The 14,749-nt window shown below is 42.6% G+C and overlaps 1 protein-coding gene across 1 annotated transcript; it reads right to left on the bottom strand.

Annotated features, from left to right (window-relative positions):
* Positions 1-244: 244 nt before the first annotated feature.
* NDUFB6 (NADH:ubiquinone oxidoreductase subunit B6) lies at positions 245-14,314 on the bottom strand. Its single transcript, XM_052644955.1, has 4 exons — positions 14,019-14,314; positions 10,418-10,510; positions 3,494-3,538; positions 245-415 (listed from the first exon to the last, which is right to left on the bottom strand). The coding sequence occupies exons 1-4, from the start codon at positions 14,196-14,198 to the stop codon at positions 347-349; spliced, it is 387 nt and encodes a 128-aa protein (XP_052500915.1). The 5' UTR covers positions 14,199-14,314; the 3' UTR covers positions 245-346.
* Positions 14,315-14,749: the final 435 nt, after the last annotated feature.

The following is a 14,749-nucleotide window of genomic DNA, read 5'->3' as shown; positions in this document are numbered from 1 at the left end:
ACTGCAACATTTCATTCCGTTGTATACCTTCACATCAACTAGATTAAGTACAGTGTAAGAAAAAACTGTCATGTGACTAAACAATTTTCTACGTTCTGTTTTCCAGATTAAAAATGGCCAGAAAAAGTAGGTGACTGACCATATTATTTTTATTTAGCCTGTCCAGTTTTTACTTATTGTTAGATAATTCAGTCTCAAATTGTACAGAGAGAATGGCATAGGTTGGGAAGAAACAGATGACACATAAGTGAGTAAATTTTATTACTTTTCCAGAAAATACTTTCAATAAGTTGGTAATGTAGCAACAAACTTAGGCTCATACACCTTTGAAATTTTAAAGTAATCTTCAATGATGTTGATCAGGAAATTCTTTCATGGGTGGGATTACTTCTCCAGTCTCCAGAATTGTATCACCCTAGAAAAACAAAGGTGCATTAGTGATAAATCTTGTCAGCAGAGGTAACAGTTCCCCTCTGAGCTCATCTGGAAAACCTAGCTCAGTTCTGGCATTCAAACTTTAAAAATGACATAGGTAAAATAGAAGCTGTCTGAAGATAAGAAAGCAGTATCCAAAATCTTAAGGAATAAGGAACAAATAGGGGAAGTTTTACTCGAACCAAACGACCACAAAGAACATGAAAGTTGTCTTTACAAAGTGACAGAAGGATGACCTTTATTTGCTTGGCCCCAAAAAATAGGAGAAGCCCTAGAAAGAAGTTGTAGGGAAACAGCTTCACTTCAATAGAAAGAAAGAAAGTGAAGTCGCTCAGTCGTGTCCGACTCTTTGCAACCCCGTGGACTGTAGCCCACCAGGCTCCTCTGTCCATGGGATTCTCCAGGCAAGAATACTGGAGTGGGTTGCCATTTCCTTCTCCATCACTTCAATACAAGGTGGTATATATTCCCAGCAACTAAATATGGTAGGCAGCGACCAGTTTACTGTTTGGCTCAGAACAGGTATTAAAGACAGACCTGCAAACTTTGCCTAGGCAGCTGGTCCAGCTGTCTAACTTTCCAAACCTAGATACAGCGTGTGTCACAGAACAGGAAGGGACTTCAAAGCTAGAACCAAGTAGTGTGAATCCTGGAACCTTCCACTGACAAGCTGTATAATTTTAGGCAAAGTACTTAGCTTTCATTTCAGCTCTCTGTTTAAGATAGCAGATTCCATAAGCCCGACAGTCCATGAATTGACTGAGTAGGGCAGAATTATCCCATTACCACCTGCCATTCCCTGTCCTGGTTGCTCAGGACTATAAACTTGTATTAGTGTAAGCCAGTATATATTTTGGGGAAAACCTGTTACCACAGCTAGCTTTACCCTTACACAGAAATTAATAACCTGAACTGGTATGAATGCTGCTGTAATACAAATTTATCTACATGGCACTGGCTTAGCAGTCTGGCTTCAAGCCACGGGCACTGGAGGCTAATAGATGGAAACAAAAGGCACTAATCACTTAGAAGCACCAATAACTTAGAGGTTCTAGGAGAAGTACCTGGAAAAAAGTTATAGTATGGGTTTAACCAGTACACTAATGGCTGCCTTAGGAATGTACTTTAAGAAATGTAAGCCCAGGTAAGAAGTGGCTGATTTGAGAAGAGAAATAAAAATAAGAATCTAAAAATTCAGGACCATGCAATATTAGAAAATCAGATGGATTGTTTCTGAATCTCTAAAGAGTAGGAGCTGACACTGAGAAGATTCTGAGAAGCCCATAAAGCTGAGTCAACACAGGGACCCAGCACCATGCAAAGATCAGACTGAAGCCAAGGTAGCCTTTGAGCCACAGTATGTCTCAGTGGCTTCCACATGGCTGCCACTGAGTAGAGAGGCGGCAGGGTGAGGACAATGGAATGAAAGAACCTGGTAACTATGTGTACAAACCACAGATACTGGCAGGTGGGACTGACTAGAAGCACATAGACTTCTACCAGGTTTTTCTTTCCATGCCTGCCAATTGTGAGAATTAGATGGTCTAAGGAACCAAACATACGAAACAAAAGCCTGCGATTGTTTTCTCTGGCCCTCAACCTTCTGTGAACCTGAGGTAGACTTTAAAGGCTGTACAACCCTAAGAAGGGCATATTTCCCAGTCCTCATTTTAGATGTGGTCTAGATTGATAAAGGAAAACAAAGGATGCGCCTCCATGGCGCTCCCCCGCCAGGAGTCAGGAAGAACAATGAACAAAAGTGTTTCCTCCGGAAGCAAAATCAGTCCCATTCAAGTAACTTCCCACACACAGGGGTTAGGAGTCTTCACAGTGTTTGACCAGCGGGGTTTCAGAACCAAGGGAATTGATGCTTTTGAACTGTGGTGTTGGAGAAGACTCTTGAGAGTCCCTTGGACTGCAAGGAGATCCAACCAGTCCATTCTAAAGGACATCAGCCCTGGGTGTTCTCTGGAAGGAATGATGCTAAAGCTGAAACTCCAGTACTTTGGCCACCTCATGCGAAGAGCTGACTCATTGGAAAAGACTCTGATGCTGGGAGGGATTGGGGGCAGGAGGAGAAGGGGACGACAGGGGATGAGATGGCTGGATGGCATCACCGACTCGATGATGTGAGTTTGAGTGAACTCCGGGAGATGGTGATGGACGGGGAGGCCTGGCGTGCTGCAATTCATGGGGTCACAAAGAGTCGCACACAACTGAGCGACTGAACTGAACTGGGCACTGACAAACACCAATTATACACAAATACAGAAGAAATCTCCTATTTCCTAAAGCAGAATTCCAGCTGGAAGAGTTAGCCAATTTTGGTGGTTCTCCCTAAAATTCCCTTCGACTGCAGTTGTCAATGGATTATTGTGACTATGTCATCTGATGGAAGCAAGAATCTACAGTTTTGTTTTCTAGAAGTACATAACTTAGAGATTGATGGTAATTAATTATCTGTGACTAGAAATGAGAAAAGAACATAACATGTATTTGACTCTGCTAAACAATAACCTCATGAACAGCCAGCAAAATACCAACTGACTAATAAGTAACCTTTTAATGGTAAAAAGAATCATTTTAAATTAGGTTTATAGCCTACATATCCACAGTGTACAATTTAAAGCACACAATAACATTTTAAATTCACATATGGAGAGGCTATGGTCAAACTATCACAGGAAATGATAATAAGTTTGGAAATAATAAAAGAAGAATTCAGTTGCTCTTGCAATGCCCAGGTGTCTGCTCAGGACAGTGCCCTAATTCCTTAACCCACATGAAACAGGGCACCAGTGAACAACTACTGGGACTTTCAATTCACTTTAGGACTACAAAAGTCACACAAGTTTTACAGCCAGAGTGAAGAGAATGTGCCCATGTCCCAGGTTTAACTCCAATTGGTACATCACGCTATTCCCCCCCCCCACCTTTCTTTTTAAGAGTATGCAATAGGTACTTAAAACTTTCAGCAAGAAGAATTTTAGTCTAATGATCATTTGGGAAGGGAGAGAGAAATATAAGCAAAAGAGAAAATAGATGTTTTAAGACTTACTGGAAATATTCTGGGCTTCTTTTCAACGATGGTATATGGTTTTGTCTGCAATAAAAGTAATTCTCTGTTAATTATGGTTTTAGAGTTTTTTCTAAAATACATCGATCATATCCCAAACTTTTACTAAGCTTCAGGCTCATACATTCAATTATTTACTCAAGATCTACTTGATCAAACAGGCATTGCAAACTTAACCAGGCCCATCACTTAACATCCCTCAGCCCCAAACTATTCTCTATCTCTGCAACAGCACTTTCATTCTCCTAGTTACAAAGGCCAAAAACCCTGACTGCTTGGCAGATCCTGCTGACTCCCCCTTGAGGATTTATCCTGAATCTAAGAGCTTCTCACCACTTCTAATATACTGCTACCCTCGTCCAGGCTGCTACCATTTTTTCACCTACTAGTCTCCTGGCTTCCACGTGTGCTCTCCTACCGTCTACTCTCCACACTGCAGAAAGAGTAGAGTGATTTTTTTTTTTAATATTTACTTGGCTGCACTGGGTCTTAGTTGCAGCACGCAGGGTCTTTAGTTGTGGCATGCGGGCTCTTAGCTGCAGTATATGGGATCTAGCTCCCTGACCAAGGATCGAACCTAGGCCCTCTGCGTTGGGAGCTCAGAGTCCTAACCAATGGACCACCACGGAAGTTCCTACAGTGATTGAGATGCATCACTCCTCTGCTCAACTGTCACAATTCTTAAGGGAAAAAAGCCAGCGTCCTTGGCCAGCTCTCTGATCTCATGCTACCTGCCCCACCCCACCGCCTGCACTGTGCTTGCAGGGGCTCCTCTGCGTTAGGACACTCTGTGGGGCCTGCCTGTGCCTCAGAACCCTCCCACTTCATGATTGCTCTGCCTGAAATGCTTTTCTCCATATCCCCAGTTCACTAACGTTTTTCAAAGAGCATTTCCTCAAAGAAGCTTAATTTGAATAGCAGTCCCTGTCATTCTCTAGTCTTCTACCCTTAAGGTTTTCTTCTACGGACTTAACCACCTGCTGTAACATTAACTTACAACATTTCCTTACCTATTTACTGCCAGTCTCCAAGACTAGAACAAACATTTCCTGAAGACAGGGACTCAATCTGCCTTGCTTAGTGCTGTAGTGCCTTGCACACAGGAAGTGCTAAGTAAACGTACTTATTAAGCACACACATCTGTACAAGATACCACACCAAACATTTAAAAGATTATTGGCATGATGTAAGACTTAGGCAAACTGGAACCAAAAGCAGGAGAGAAACTCATAAAACAATGTGAGGACATTCGAATGTCTCTCAAAACTGCAGCCAGAGGCAAGAAGATACTGAAATATCTTCACAGAGAATGCTCAGTTTAATGCAGCATAAAGGTATTAGCTGAAGTGAACTGGCTGTAACAGTACTGAGGATGCAGGCCTACCCAAACCAAGAGAAGGAATAAAGTAAAGGAGAGGCCTGTGGACATCTACTGACACAAAACCTTTAATTATGTCCATCTGTCCAGGAAAAATCATCTAGAAGTATGAATTCCTCAGATAAGCCACCATATTAATGGCTCAAATTCTCAACCTAGCAACTGCAGGTAGTTAAAATCTTTTTCTCTGAGGAGATAAGTATTTTTTCCACCCTAGAAATATTCAGTTAAATATAGCTATGACAAGGTAAATTAAGCCACGATATAAACAGGTGAATGTCAAATTTAATAAGGATTCTAGTTAAAATGCATTTAGATGTGTGAATTTTAAATTTAAAAAGATTTTCCTTTTAAAGGTCATTAACGTGTCCTATAAAATTCAGCAGTCCCCAACATTTTTGGCACCTGGAGTCAGTTTCCTGGAAGATAATTTTTCCAGGGGGGTGAGGCGGGGAGTGGTTTCAGGATGATTCAAGCACATTACATTCACTGTCACTTTATTTCTATTATTATTACATCAGCTCCATCTCAGATCATTAGGCATTAGAACCTGGAGGTTGGTCCTGAGGTTGGGACCCCTGTCATAAATACTTAAAAATAAAACTGAATATATAAAATATATAAATTCAGCTTAAAACATTTAAGAGAATTTGATGATGTTTGTAAGTGGAATTGTTTTATGGAAATTCAATTTGAATTATCCAAAGATAATAAGAACATAGAAAAGAGACTGTTCATATTTCACTAGATGTATGTCTAGTTAACAGAATTTTAAAATTGAATTTAAAAAATTAAGAAAAGGTTTTAAATTTGAAACTAAGAAATTGAATATTAATTTATATTTCGGGTAACTGGAACAGTTATTCCTGCACATAAACACCACTCTTAGATGTTTAAAAAAAATTTCACAGACAGTAACATTTTTTTCTTCTCTAGGGTCCTGCATGTTAAGACATTGAAAAATATAAGAGGTATAATGATACAAGGCTACCCTCATAGCTCAGTCAGTAAAGAATCTGCCTGCAGTGCAGAAGACCCAGGTTTGATTCTTGGGTTGGGAAGATCCTCTGGAGAAGGAAATGGCAACCCACCCCAGTAATCTTGCCTGGAGATTCCCATGGACAGAAGAGCCTGGTGCGCTGCAGTCCATAGTGTCACAAGAGTTGGACACGACTTAGTGACTAAACCACCACCATCATGATATAAAGCGGGCTGTGGACGTGTAAGTGAACATGAATATAAAACTTTGTCTAAGCTCATCAGTGACAGAAATGTAAACTACACTCTGACCTTAGCCATACATTGTTTGCCCCCTTTTAGTGGCTGAAGAAAGATTTTCTGTTGGTTTCTAAAGTGAAACACTAACCCCCAACTCTTCATTCCCACTGGCCTCCACTCATCTCATGTTTCTACCATGTCAGACAGCCCATGTCCACTCAGACTGCCACGGACACTGACAGGGCAGCACATGCGCCTAAGCAAAGTTACTTCCTCCCCATCCCAGAAAGCCCTCCTTTACAAAGTCCTACTTATAACTTTAGTGTGGAGGAAGAAATTTTCCTTTACCTTTCTAGGCTCTGCTGGTTGGTCTAAGAATTAAGTTGACATGAGACAGATTAATAGGAGAAAAGCAAACAAAATTCAGTAACATCTACACATCAGAGAGACCCAGGAGAACCAAGTAACTCCCCAAATGAGTTAAATACCATCTTAGGCTAAAGGCAAAAGCAGACGCTGGGAGTAAGTGTTTGGGACTTAATTGGAGAGGAAGGCAATTCACATGGAGATGGAAAAGCAAAAATTTGGGAAACAAACGTCTGCTGGACCATGAGAGACGATGGGACACAGTAGGGGATTTCAATAGCCTTTGCTAGGTTCCTTCCTGTCTACCACATCTAGAGTTCATATTATAGTTATCTATGGTAATAGTTCCGTTCTTGGAACAGGTCTTCTAATCTACATTATTTTAAGAAGTTAGTGAAAGTGTTAGTTGCTCAGTCTTGACCAACTCTTGTGACCTGATAGACTGTAGCCCGCCAGGCTCCTCTGTCCATGGAATTTCTCCAGACAAGAATACTGGAGTGGGTAGCCATTCCCTTTTCCAGGGGATTCTCCAGGGGATCATTCTGACCCAGGGACTAAACCGGAGTCTCTTGCATTGCAGGCACATTCTTCACCATCTGAGCCACCAGGGAAGCTCTATCTCTCGTCTAACACTGTCCATTAGAAACATAATGGGAGTGGCTTATGTCATTTTCGGAGAAGGCAATGGCACCCCACTCCAATACTCTTGCCTGGAGAATCCCAGGGACGGGGGAGCCTGGTGCGCTGCCGTCTGTGGGGTCGCACAGAGTCGGAAACGACTGAAGTGACTTAGCAGTAGCAGCGTGTCATTTTAATCTGCATGCCAAAGAGAGATTGCGAAGTGGCAAATTTTGCTTCCCTGAACTTTCAAGGCTAAGAATTTTAGAGTCAAAATGACTGTGAAATTTTATTTCATCCCCACCCTGGGTTATTTATTTAAAAAGTATCTTCTGGCTCACTACTTTTTCATTCCTATTATCTATGCCCTAATCAGATTCTCATCAACTAACATCTAGTAAACTGCAACAGCCTCTGCTGATTTGCCTGACATCAGTACTTTCCTCCCTCCAACTCGCCCTACAGTTCTACGTTTTTATGTTTTCCTAAATAGATGAGTTCAGTTCAGTCGCTCAGTTGTGTCTGACTCTCTGCGACCCCATGGACTGCAGCATGCCAGGCTTCTCTGTCCATTACCAACTCCCAGAGCTTGCTCAAACTCTTGTCCATTGAGCTAGTGATACCATCCAACCATCTCATCCTCTGTTATCCCCTTCTCCTCCTGTCTTCACTCTTTCCCAGCATCAGGGTCTTTTCTAGTGAGTCAGTTCTTTGCATCAGGTGGCCAAAGTACTGGAGCTTCAGCATCAGTCCTTCCAATGAATATTCAGGACTGATTTCCTTTAGGATTGATTGATTGGATCTCCTCGCAGTCCAAGGGACTCTCAAGAGTCTTCTCCAACACCACAGTTCAGAAGCATCAGTTCTTCAGTGCTCAGCTTTCTTTATGGTCCAACTCTCACATCCATACATGACTACTGGAAAAACTATAGCTTTGACTAGACGGACCTTTGTTGGCAAAGTAATGTCTCTGCTTTTTAATATGCTATCTAGGTTGGTCACAGCTTTTCTTCCAAGGAGTCTGCAGTGATTTTTCAGCCCAAGAAAATAAAGTCGCTGTTTCCAAAACAGATCAAGCCTCCTACACACAAACCTTCAAGTTACAAAATTTCAAAGATGTAAATGTGTCTGCATGTCCAATCACCTAAGGCCTGAGTGAAATCGCAGCTTGCCCTCCATCTCCTATTGCTGATAATCCTTCAGCCCTATCATCTTCCACCCCCTCTCCCTCCTCCAGTTAGTAACTCCTTACTCATTCACCTGATGCCAGCCCCTGTATGTCAGCTGTTATACTGTACTCCTGTACTTTTCAAGGTACTTTTGTTGTTCACTGTCACTTTTATGTATTATTTGTGTGAAAAATACTATAAACCTATTACAGTACAGTACTTCATAGACCACTGTGTTAGTTGGGTACCTAGGCTAACTTGGTTGGACTTAAAAAAAAAACAACTGGATTTAATGAATGTGCTCTCAGAATGGAATTCGTTCATATGTAGGAGACTTACATATATCACTTTATCAACTCACTCTCCTATTTAAAAGTGGAAAGCTTCTCACTGCCTGCCACATAGAATTCAACATGCATAAAACCAACCTCCTATCATCACCACCACCACATGCCAGTATAAATAACCTCCTTACCTCATTCAGGTTCTGACACTTTACTCTGGCTTGCCAACTCCATCACTGCCCCAAACCACACTTCTCCCTGATGTCCTCCTCTCCATGCTTAGGTTCCAATCTCCTACCCCAGGTTGCTGCTGCTGCAGCTATCCAAACAGATACACTCATCAACCCCCAACCCCCCACCCATTCAGGACCTAACATTCATCACTGGGTACAAGAATATCCTCCTCACTCTTTGGGTTATAAGACTCCACGCTGGGCAGGCAACTATCACCACTCTTCTTCCATTCCACTCCCTGAAATGTACTCTTTTCTCACCATGCCTGGGATGTAACACCCTACACCAAGATATGCTATGCTAAGTTGCTTCAGTCGTGTCCAACTCTTTGCGACCCTATGGACTGTAGCCCACACCAGGCTCCTCTGTCCATGGGATTCTCCAGGCAAGAATACCGGAGTGGGCTGCCGTGCCCTCCTCCAGGGGATCCTCCTGACCCAGGGATCAAACCCGTGTCTCATGTCTCCAGCATTGGCAGGCAGGTTCTTTACTGCTAGTGCCACCTGGAGAGCTCCCACCAAGGTATCCTGAACCTTTAAAATAAGGCAACAGGCTGAGTTCAATCATCACATGCAGATGTTCTGGACACACTGAATTCTAAAGAAAGTAAGTTGTGAAAAACCAGATAGAACAAAGGAAAAGGAAATGATGACAAAGACCTTTATCCATTTTGAATTCTATCTTATATCAGATCTGTGCTCAATAAAAAAGGAGCAGAAATTCTGTTCTCCTTTCCAGACTCAGGACCCTAATTTTGCACCAGTATTATTAGATCAACTACATTCCTGATCATTAAAACATCATTTCTATGAGGAAATACGATTCAAGTTGTAACCAACTAATATAAAATTTCTGGGACATTCCTAGTGGCTCTGTGTTAAATGCATCAGCCTGCCACTGCAGGAGACATGGATTCGATCCCTGATCGGGGAAGATCCTACATGCTGCGGGGATGCCCGTGCATCACAAATACTGAAGCATGCGCACCCTCAAGGCTGTGCTCTGCAACAAGAGAAGCCACTGCAATGAGAAGCCTGCATGCTGCAACTAGAAAACGCCCCCGCAAGAAAAGCCAGTGTAGCAATGGAGACCCAGCACCGCCAAAAATAATAAACAAATACAATTATTTTTAAAAATTAACTTTCTGAAAAACCATGCATTAGTTAAGTTTCATTAAGCCATCTACTGAAAAGATTCAAAGTAATTCAAGACCAAGTTATAAGTGGCAGATTATTTCAACTAAGTAGAAGAGGGTAAGGCAAACCCTTAGAGGAAATAATTTTGTGCAATATTAACAGTATCTTCTGGGATTTCCCTGGTGGTCCAGTAATGAATTTGCCTGTCAATGCCAGGGACACAAGTTCCAACCCTGGTCGGGGAAGATCCCAGTTGCCAGGGGGCAACTTAGCCTATGTGCTACAACTACTGAGCCCACTGCCCTGGAGCCTGTCCTTCACAACAAGAGAAGCCACCACCACAAGAAGCCAGTGCACTGCAACAGAGAGCAGCCCCCACTCGCTGCACCTAGAGAAAGCCTGCCCACAGCAACAAAGACCCAGCGCAGTCAAACACACTTAAATAAACAAGTATTGTTTAAAATAAATAAATTCTGAAAAACACATACTTAAAGCATACTTACAGTCACATGATACTTGAGATAATAATGAATAATCCAGACAGGAATAAGTACATGAGTAAAAGCAAAGATACTGTGTCGGTATGTCTTATAGATCTGGGGGAGAAAAAAAATACATGAAATAAATAGATTTCTCACTTTTTTTTTTGCCAAACTACAGTAATATATGCATAGATGTATGCCTTTAAAAAGACTTCTAAAAATATCCTTAATATAAATTTATGATAAAATATGGCATTAAAAACGGATTTAACCAGAGTAATCAAAACTACAGAATTTTCAGGTAAAGTCATTTCCCTGATTTATCAACTTCAGATATGCATGATCAACACCATTTGTATCATTCCATGTGTAGGTTGGACAACCTTGAGTACACTAAAGCTGGAAAAAGAATGTTTTACCTACCGGGATAAGGGTGGCCTAAGCTCACTTTGAGGTGCCTTTAAACACACGTTGTTTTTAAAAAGAAAGGCAAAAGACAGCTAAAAGTGGAGTTTTTCCATGGCAGCCAATTTCAGTGAAAGAGACCTATCCTTTCAGGGAATGGATAATCTACATTATAAGTGCTATAAGAGATATGATTATGGAAGAAAACGTTAACTCTAAGTAAGGTAAGACAGATTTCAACAAACGATTATTTCCTTAAATCACTGGCTGTCAACTTGCAATCAGTGGCTGCCAGTGAGTAATATCAGAGATACAAAGTGGGAGAGGGGAGGAGGGTTGAATTTTACCACCATACATTCGCACTGAATACATTCTTTGAAAAATTTGCACCAGACTTTGTAGCACAGTAAGAAAGTAGATACACATGGATTTCAAAGTGAACTCCTTCAATTACTAGCCCTGTGACCATAGGTAAATCACTGAATTTTGTAGGTCTCCATTTCCACACATTTACAATGAGGATGAGAAAAGTTTTCTACATTACAGCAGTAAAAACTTAAGTTTTAACACACATAAAAGTGCCAGGCACAAAGTAAGCACCCAAGCGTTACTTATTACCACTATTTTTAGGCAAAGTCCCAAGGAATTCTGAGATACAGTATTCATCACCCGTAACTGATGTGATTTAACAACAGCTCCAAGAAAATGTGAAGAGACCCCGAAAATAAAGACAACACTTGAATGATTTTCTGCAGAGTAAAGTCCAGGAATGCCATTCTAAAACAAAAGAATGTGTTAAATGTACATATTGGTGGTTAAGGAAGTTCAGTTCAGTTCAGTCACTCAGTCATGTCTGACTCTTTGCAACGCTATGGACTGCAGCATGCCAGGCCTCCCTGTCCATCATCAACTCCCGGAGCTGACTCAAACTCATGTCCATCAAGTCGGTGATGCCATCCAACCACCTCATCCTCTGTCGTCCCCTTCTCCTTCCGCCTCCAATCTTTCCCAGCATCAAGGTCTTTTCAAATGAGTCGGCTCTTTGCATCAGGTGGCCAAAGTACTGGAGTTTCAGCTTCAGCATCAGTCCTTCCAATGAACACTCAGGACTGATCTCTTTTAGGATGGACTGGTTGGATCTCCTTGCAGTCCAAGGGACTCTCAAGAGTCTTCTCCAACACCACAGTTCAAAAACATCAATTCTTCGGCACTCAGCTTTCTTTTTAGGCCAACTCTCATGTCCATACATGACTACCGGAAAAACCATAGCCTTGACTAGACGGACCTTTTTGGCAAAGTAATGTCTCTGCTTTTTAATATGCTGTCTAGGTTGGTCATAACTTTCCTTCCAAGCAGTAAGCGTCTTTTAATTTCATGGCTGCAGTCACCATCTGCAGTGATTTTGGAGCCCCCCCAAAATAAAATCTGACACTGTTTCCACTGTTTCCCTATCTATTTCCCATGAAGTGATGGGACCAGATGCCATGATCTTCGTTTTCTGAATGTTGAGCTTTAAGCCAACTTTTTCACTCTCCTCCTTCACTTTCATCAAGAGGCTTTTTAGTTCCTTTTCACTTTCTGCCATATGAGTGGTGTCATCTGCATATCTGAGGTTTTGATATTTCTCCTGGCAATCTCGAATACAGCTCGTGCTTCATCCAGCCTAGCGTTTCTCATGATGTACTCTGCATATAAGTTAAATAAACAGGGTGACAATATACAGCCTTCACGTACTCCTTTCCCAATTTGGAACCAGTCTGTTGTTCCACGCCCAGTTCTAACTGTTGTTTCGTGACCTGCATACAGATTTCTCAAAAGGCAGGCCAGGTGGTCTGATATTCCCATCTCTTGAAGAATTTTCCACAGTTTATTGTGATCCACACAGTCAAAGGCTTTGGCATAGTCCAGAAAGCAGAAGTAGACGATTTTCTGGAACTCTCTTGCTTTTTCGATGATCCAGCGGATGTTGGCAATTTGATCTCTGGTTCCTCTGCCTTTTCTAAAACCAGCTTGAACATCTGGAATTTCATGGTTCCCGTATTGTTGAAGCTGGCTTGGAGAATTTTGAGCATTACTTTACTAGCGAGTGAGAAGAGTGCAATTGTGCAGTAGTTTGAGTATTCTTTGGCATTGCCTTTCTTAGGGATTGGAATGAAAACTGAGCTTTTCCAATCCCGTGGCCACTGCTGAGATTTCCAAATTTGCTGGCACAGCATCATCTTTTAGGATTTGAAATAGCTCAACTGGAATTCCATCACCTCCACAAGCTTTGTTCATAGTGATGTTTCCTAAGGCCCACTTGACTTCACATTCAAGGATGTCTGGCTCTAGGTGAGTGATCACACCATCGTGATTATCTGGGTCGTGAAGATCCCTTTTGTACAGTTCCTCTGTGTATTCTGCCACCTCTTCTTAATATCTTCTGCTTTTGTTAGGTCCATACTATTTCTGTCCTTTATTGAGCCCATCTTTGCATGAAATGTTCCCTTAGTATCACTAATTTTCTTGAAGAGATCTCTAGTCTTTCCCATTCTATTGTTTTCCTCTATTTCTTTGCAGGAACCACTGAGGAAGGCTTTCTTATCTCTCCTTGCTATTCTTTGGAACTCTGCATTCAAATGAGTATATCTTTCCTTTTCTCCTTTGCTTTTCACTTCTCTTCTTTTCACAGCTATCAACAGCATATCAACAGGACCTCTTCTTTTACAGTAATTAACATGGAGCTGCATTACCAGCTAAAGGATTATCCTGCTTTCGGGTAGTCGAGTGTAGTGTTAGTTGGTCTGTGTAATCTCAACCTCAAAAATCACACAAGTGTCCTTGGATACTAAAATCATTGAATTTTAACTCTAGTGAATCCTTGGCCATCCTTCTGAGGAAAAGTTTCCCCAGTCAAAAGAAAGCCAAACCTGTAGCGTCCTGTATAATCTAGGCAAAGATTCGCCTCCTTCTCATCACACTTGAGAGACAAAGGGCAAGACAATCCCCAAAGCCACACAAGCTCGGAACTCCTGACTTCCAGCGCATGACTCTTGGGACCAGAGGGAGTCCCAGACAAGCCTAAGTCTCCACTGAACCTGACTCTCCCTTGGGGAACTTCCGGGGGCAGAGCGAGTTAGTCCTTAACGCGGCTATAGCGAACAGGTTGTCTCAGCAGCCAGGCCGTGGACTGCGATGGGACGAGAGTGGGTGGGGGCTGGGGAGGGCGGTCACTCACCACGTTCTTCCAGAGAGCTCCGTCTTGCAAAAATTTATTCCAGAATCGCTCCACAGGCGACACTCTCCGCGGAGGCAGCACCGGTTCCCGGGGGCTCAGCTCCTGATCTTTCAGCCATCGCCTTCTTAGCTCTCGCAGCTGCTGCAGCCGCAGCTTCTCGTCGGGCGTATACCCCGACATGTCGCTGCTGATACCAAGGCAGCAGGAGTCGGCGCGCACCCGAACCAGGGTCTTGTCACTTACGCGCGCTCCCGCTCTGCAAAGCGACCTTGCGAGGACGCCTGGGAGCGGCGCGCCGTTATAACGTCACTCTGCTCCTGCCGCCGAGCGACTCCAACCTGCGCGTAGTGGCTGGGCATGCGCAAAGCCCTGCACACCTCGGCGGCTGTACTGGTCCAAATTACCAGAAGCGGCGGGGGCGGGAGCCGGGGGCCGCCTAGTTACCTGAAGGGTATGAGAGGTCGGAGGACTAGAGGTTCTGTTAAGGAAGAACTGGTGTGCTGGATATTGGAAGAATGAGAATATGTGACTCAATGACTGTGACGTCCAAGTGTTAAATGCTGTATTTGCTCTCCCACCTTAGAATTTTCTCTTCCTGTGACCTACAGAGTGTGTGGAGACATTAAGTCTTTTGTCAGTGACTGGAAAAGTGACCCTGAGCAGCTGTCTCAGTCTGTTCCTTCATCGGTTGCTGTTATTGTTTAGTTGCTAAGTCGTGTCTGACTCTTTTG

This window comes from Budorcas taxicolor, chromosome 8 (genome assembly GCF_023091745.1).
Source record: "Budorcas taxicolor isolate Tak-1 chromosome 8, Takin1.1, whole genome shotgun sequence".
Taxonomy (NCBI): domain Eukaryota; kingdom Metazoa; phylum Chordata; class Mammalia; order Artiodactyla; family Bovidae; genus Budorcas; species Budorcas taxicolor.
The sequence above is the reverse complement of the archived record's forward strand: the minus strand, read 5'-3'. Positions and strand labels throughout refer to the sequence as shown.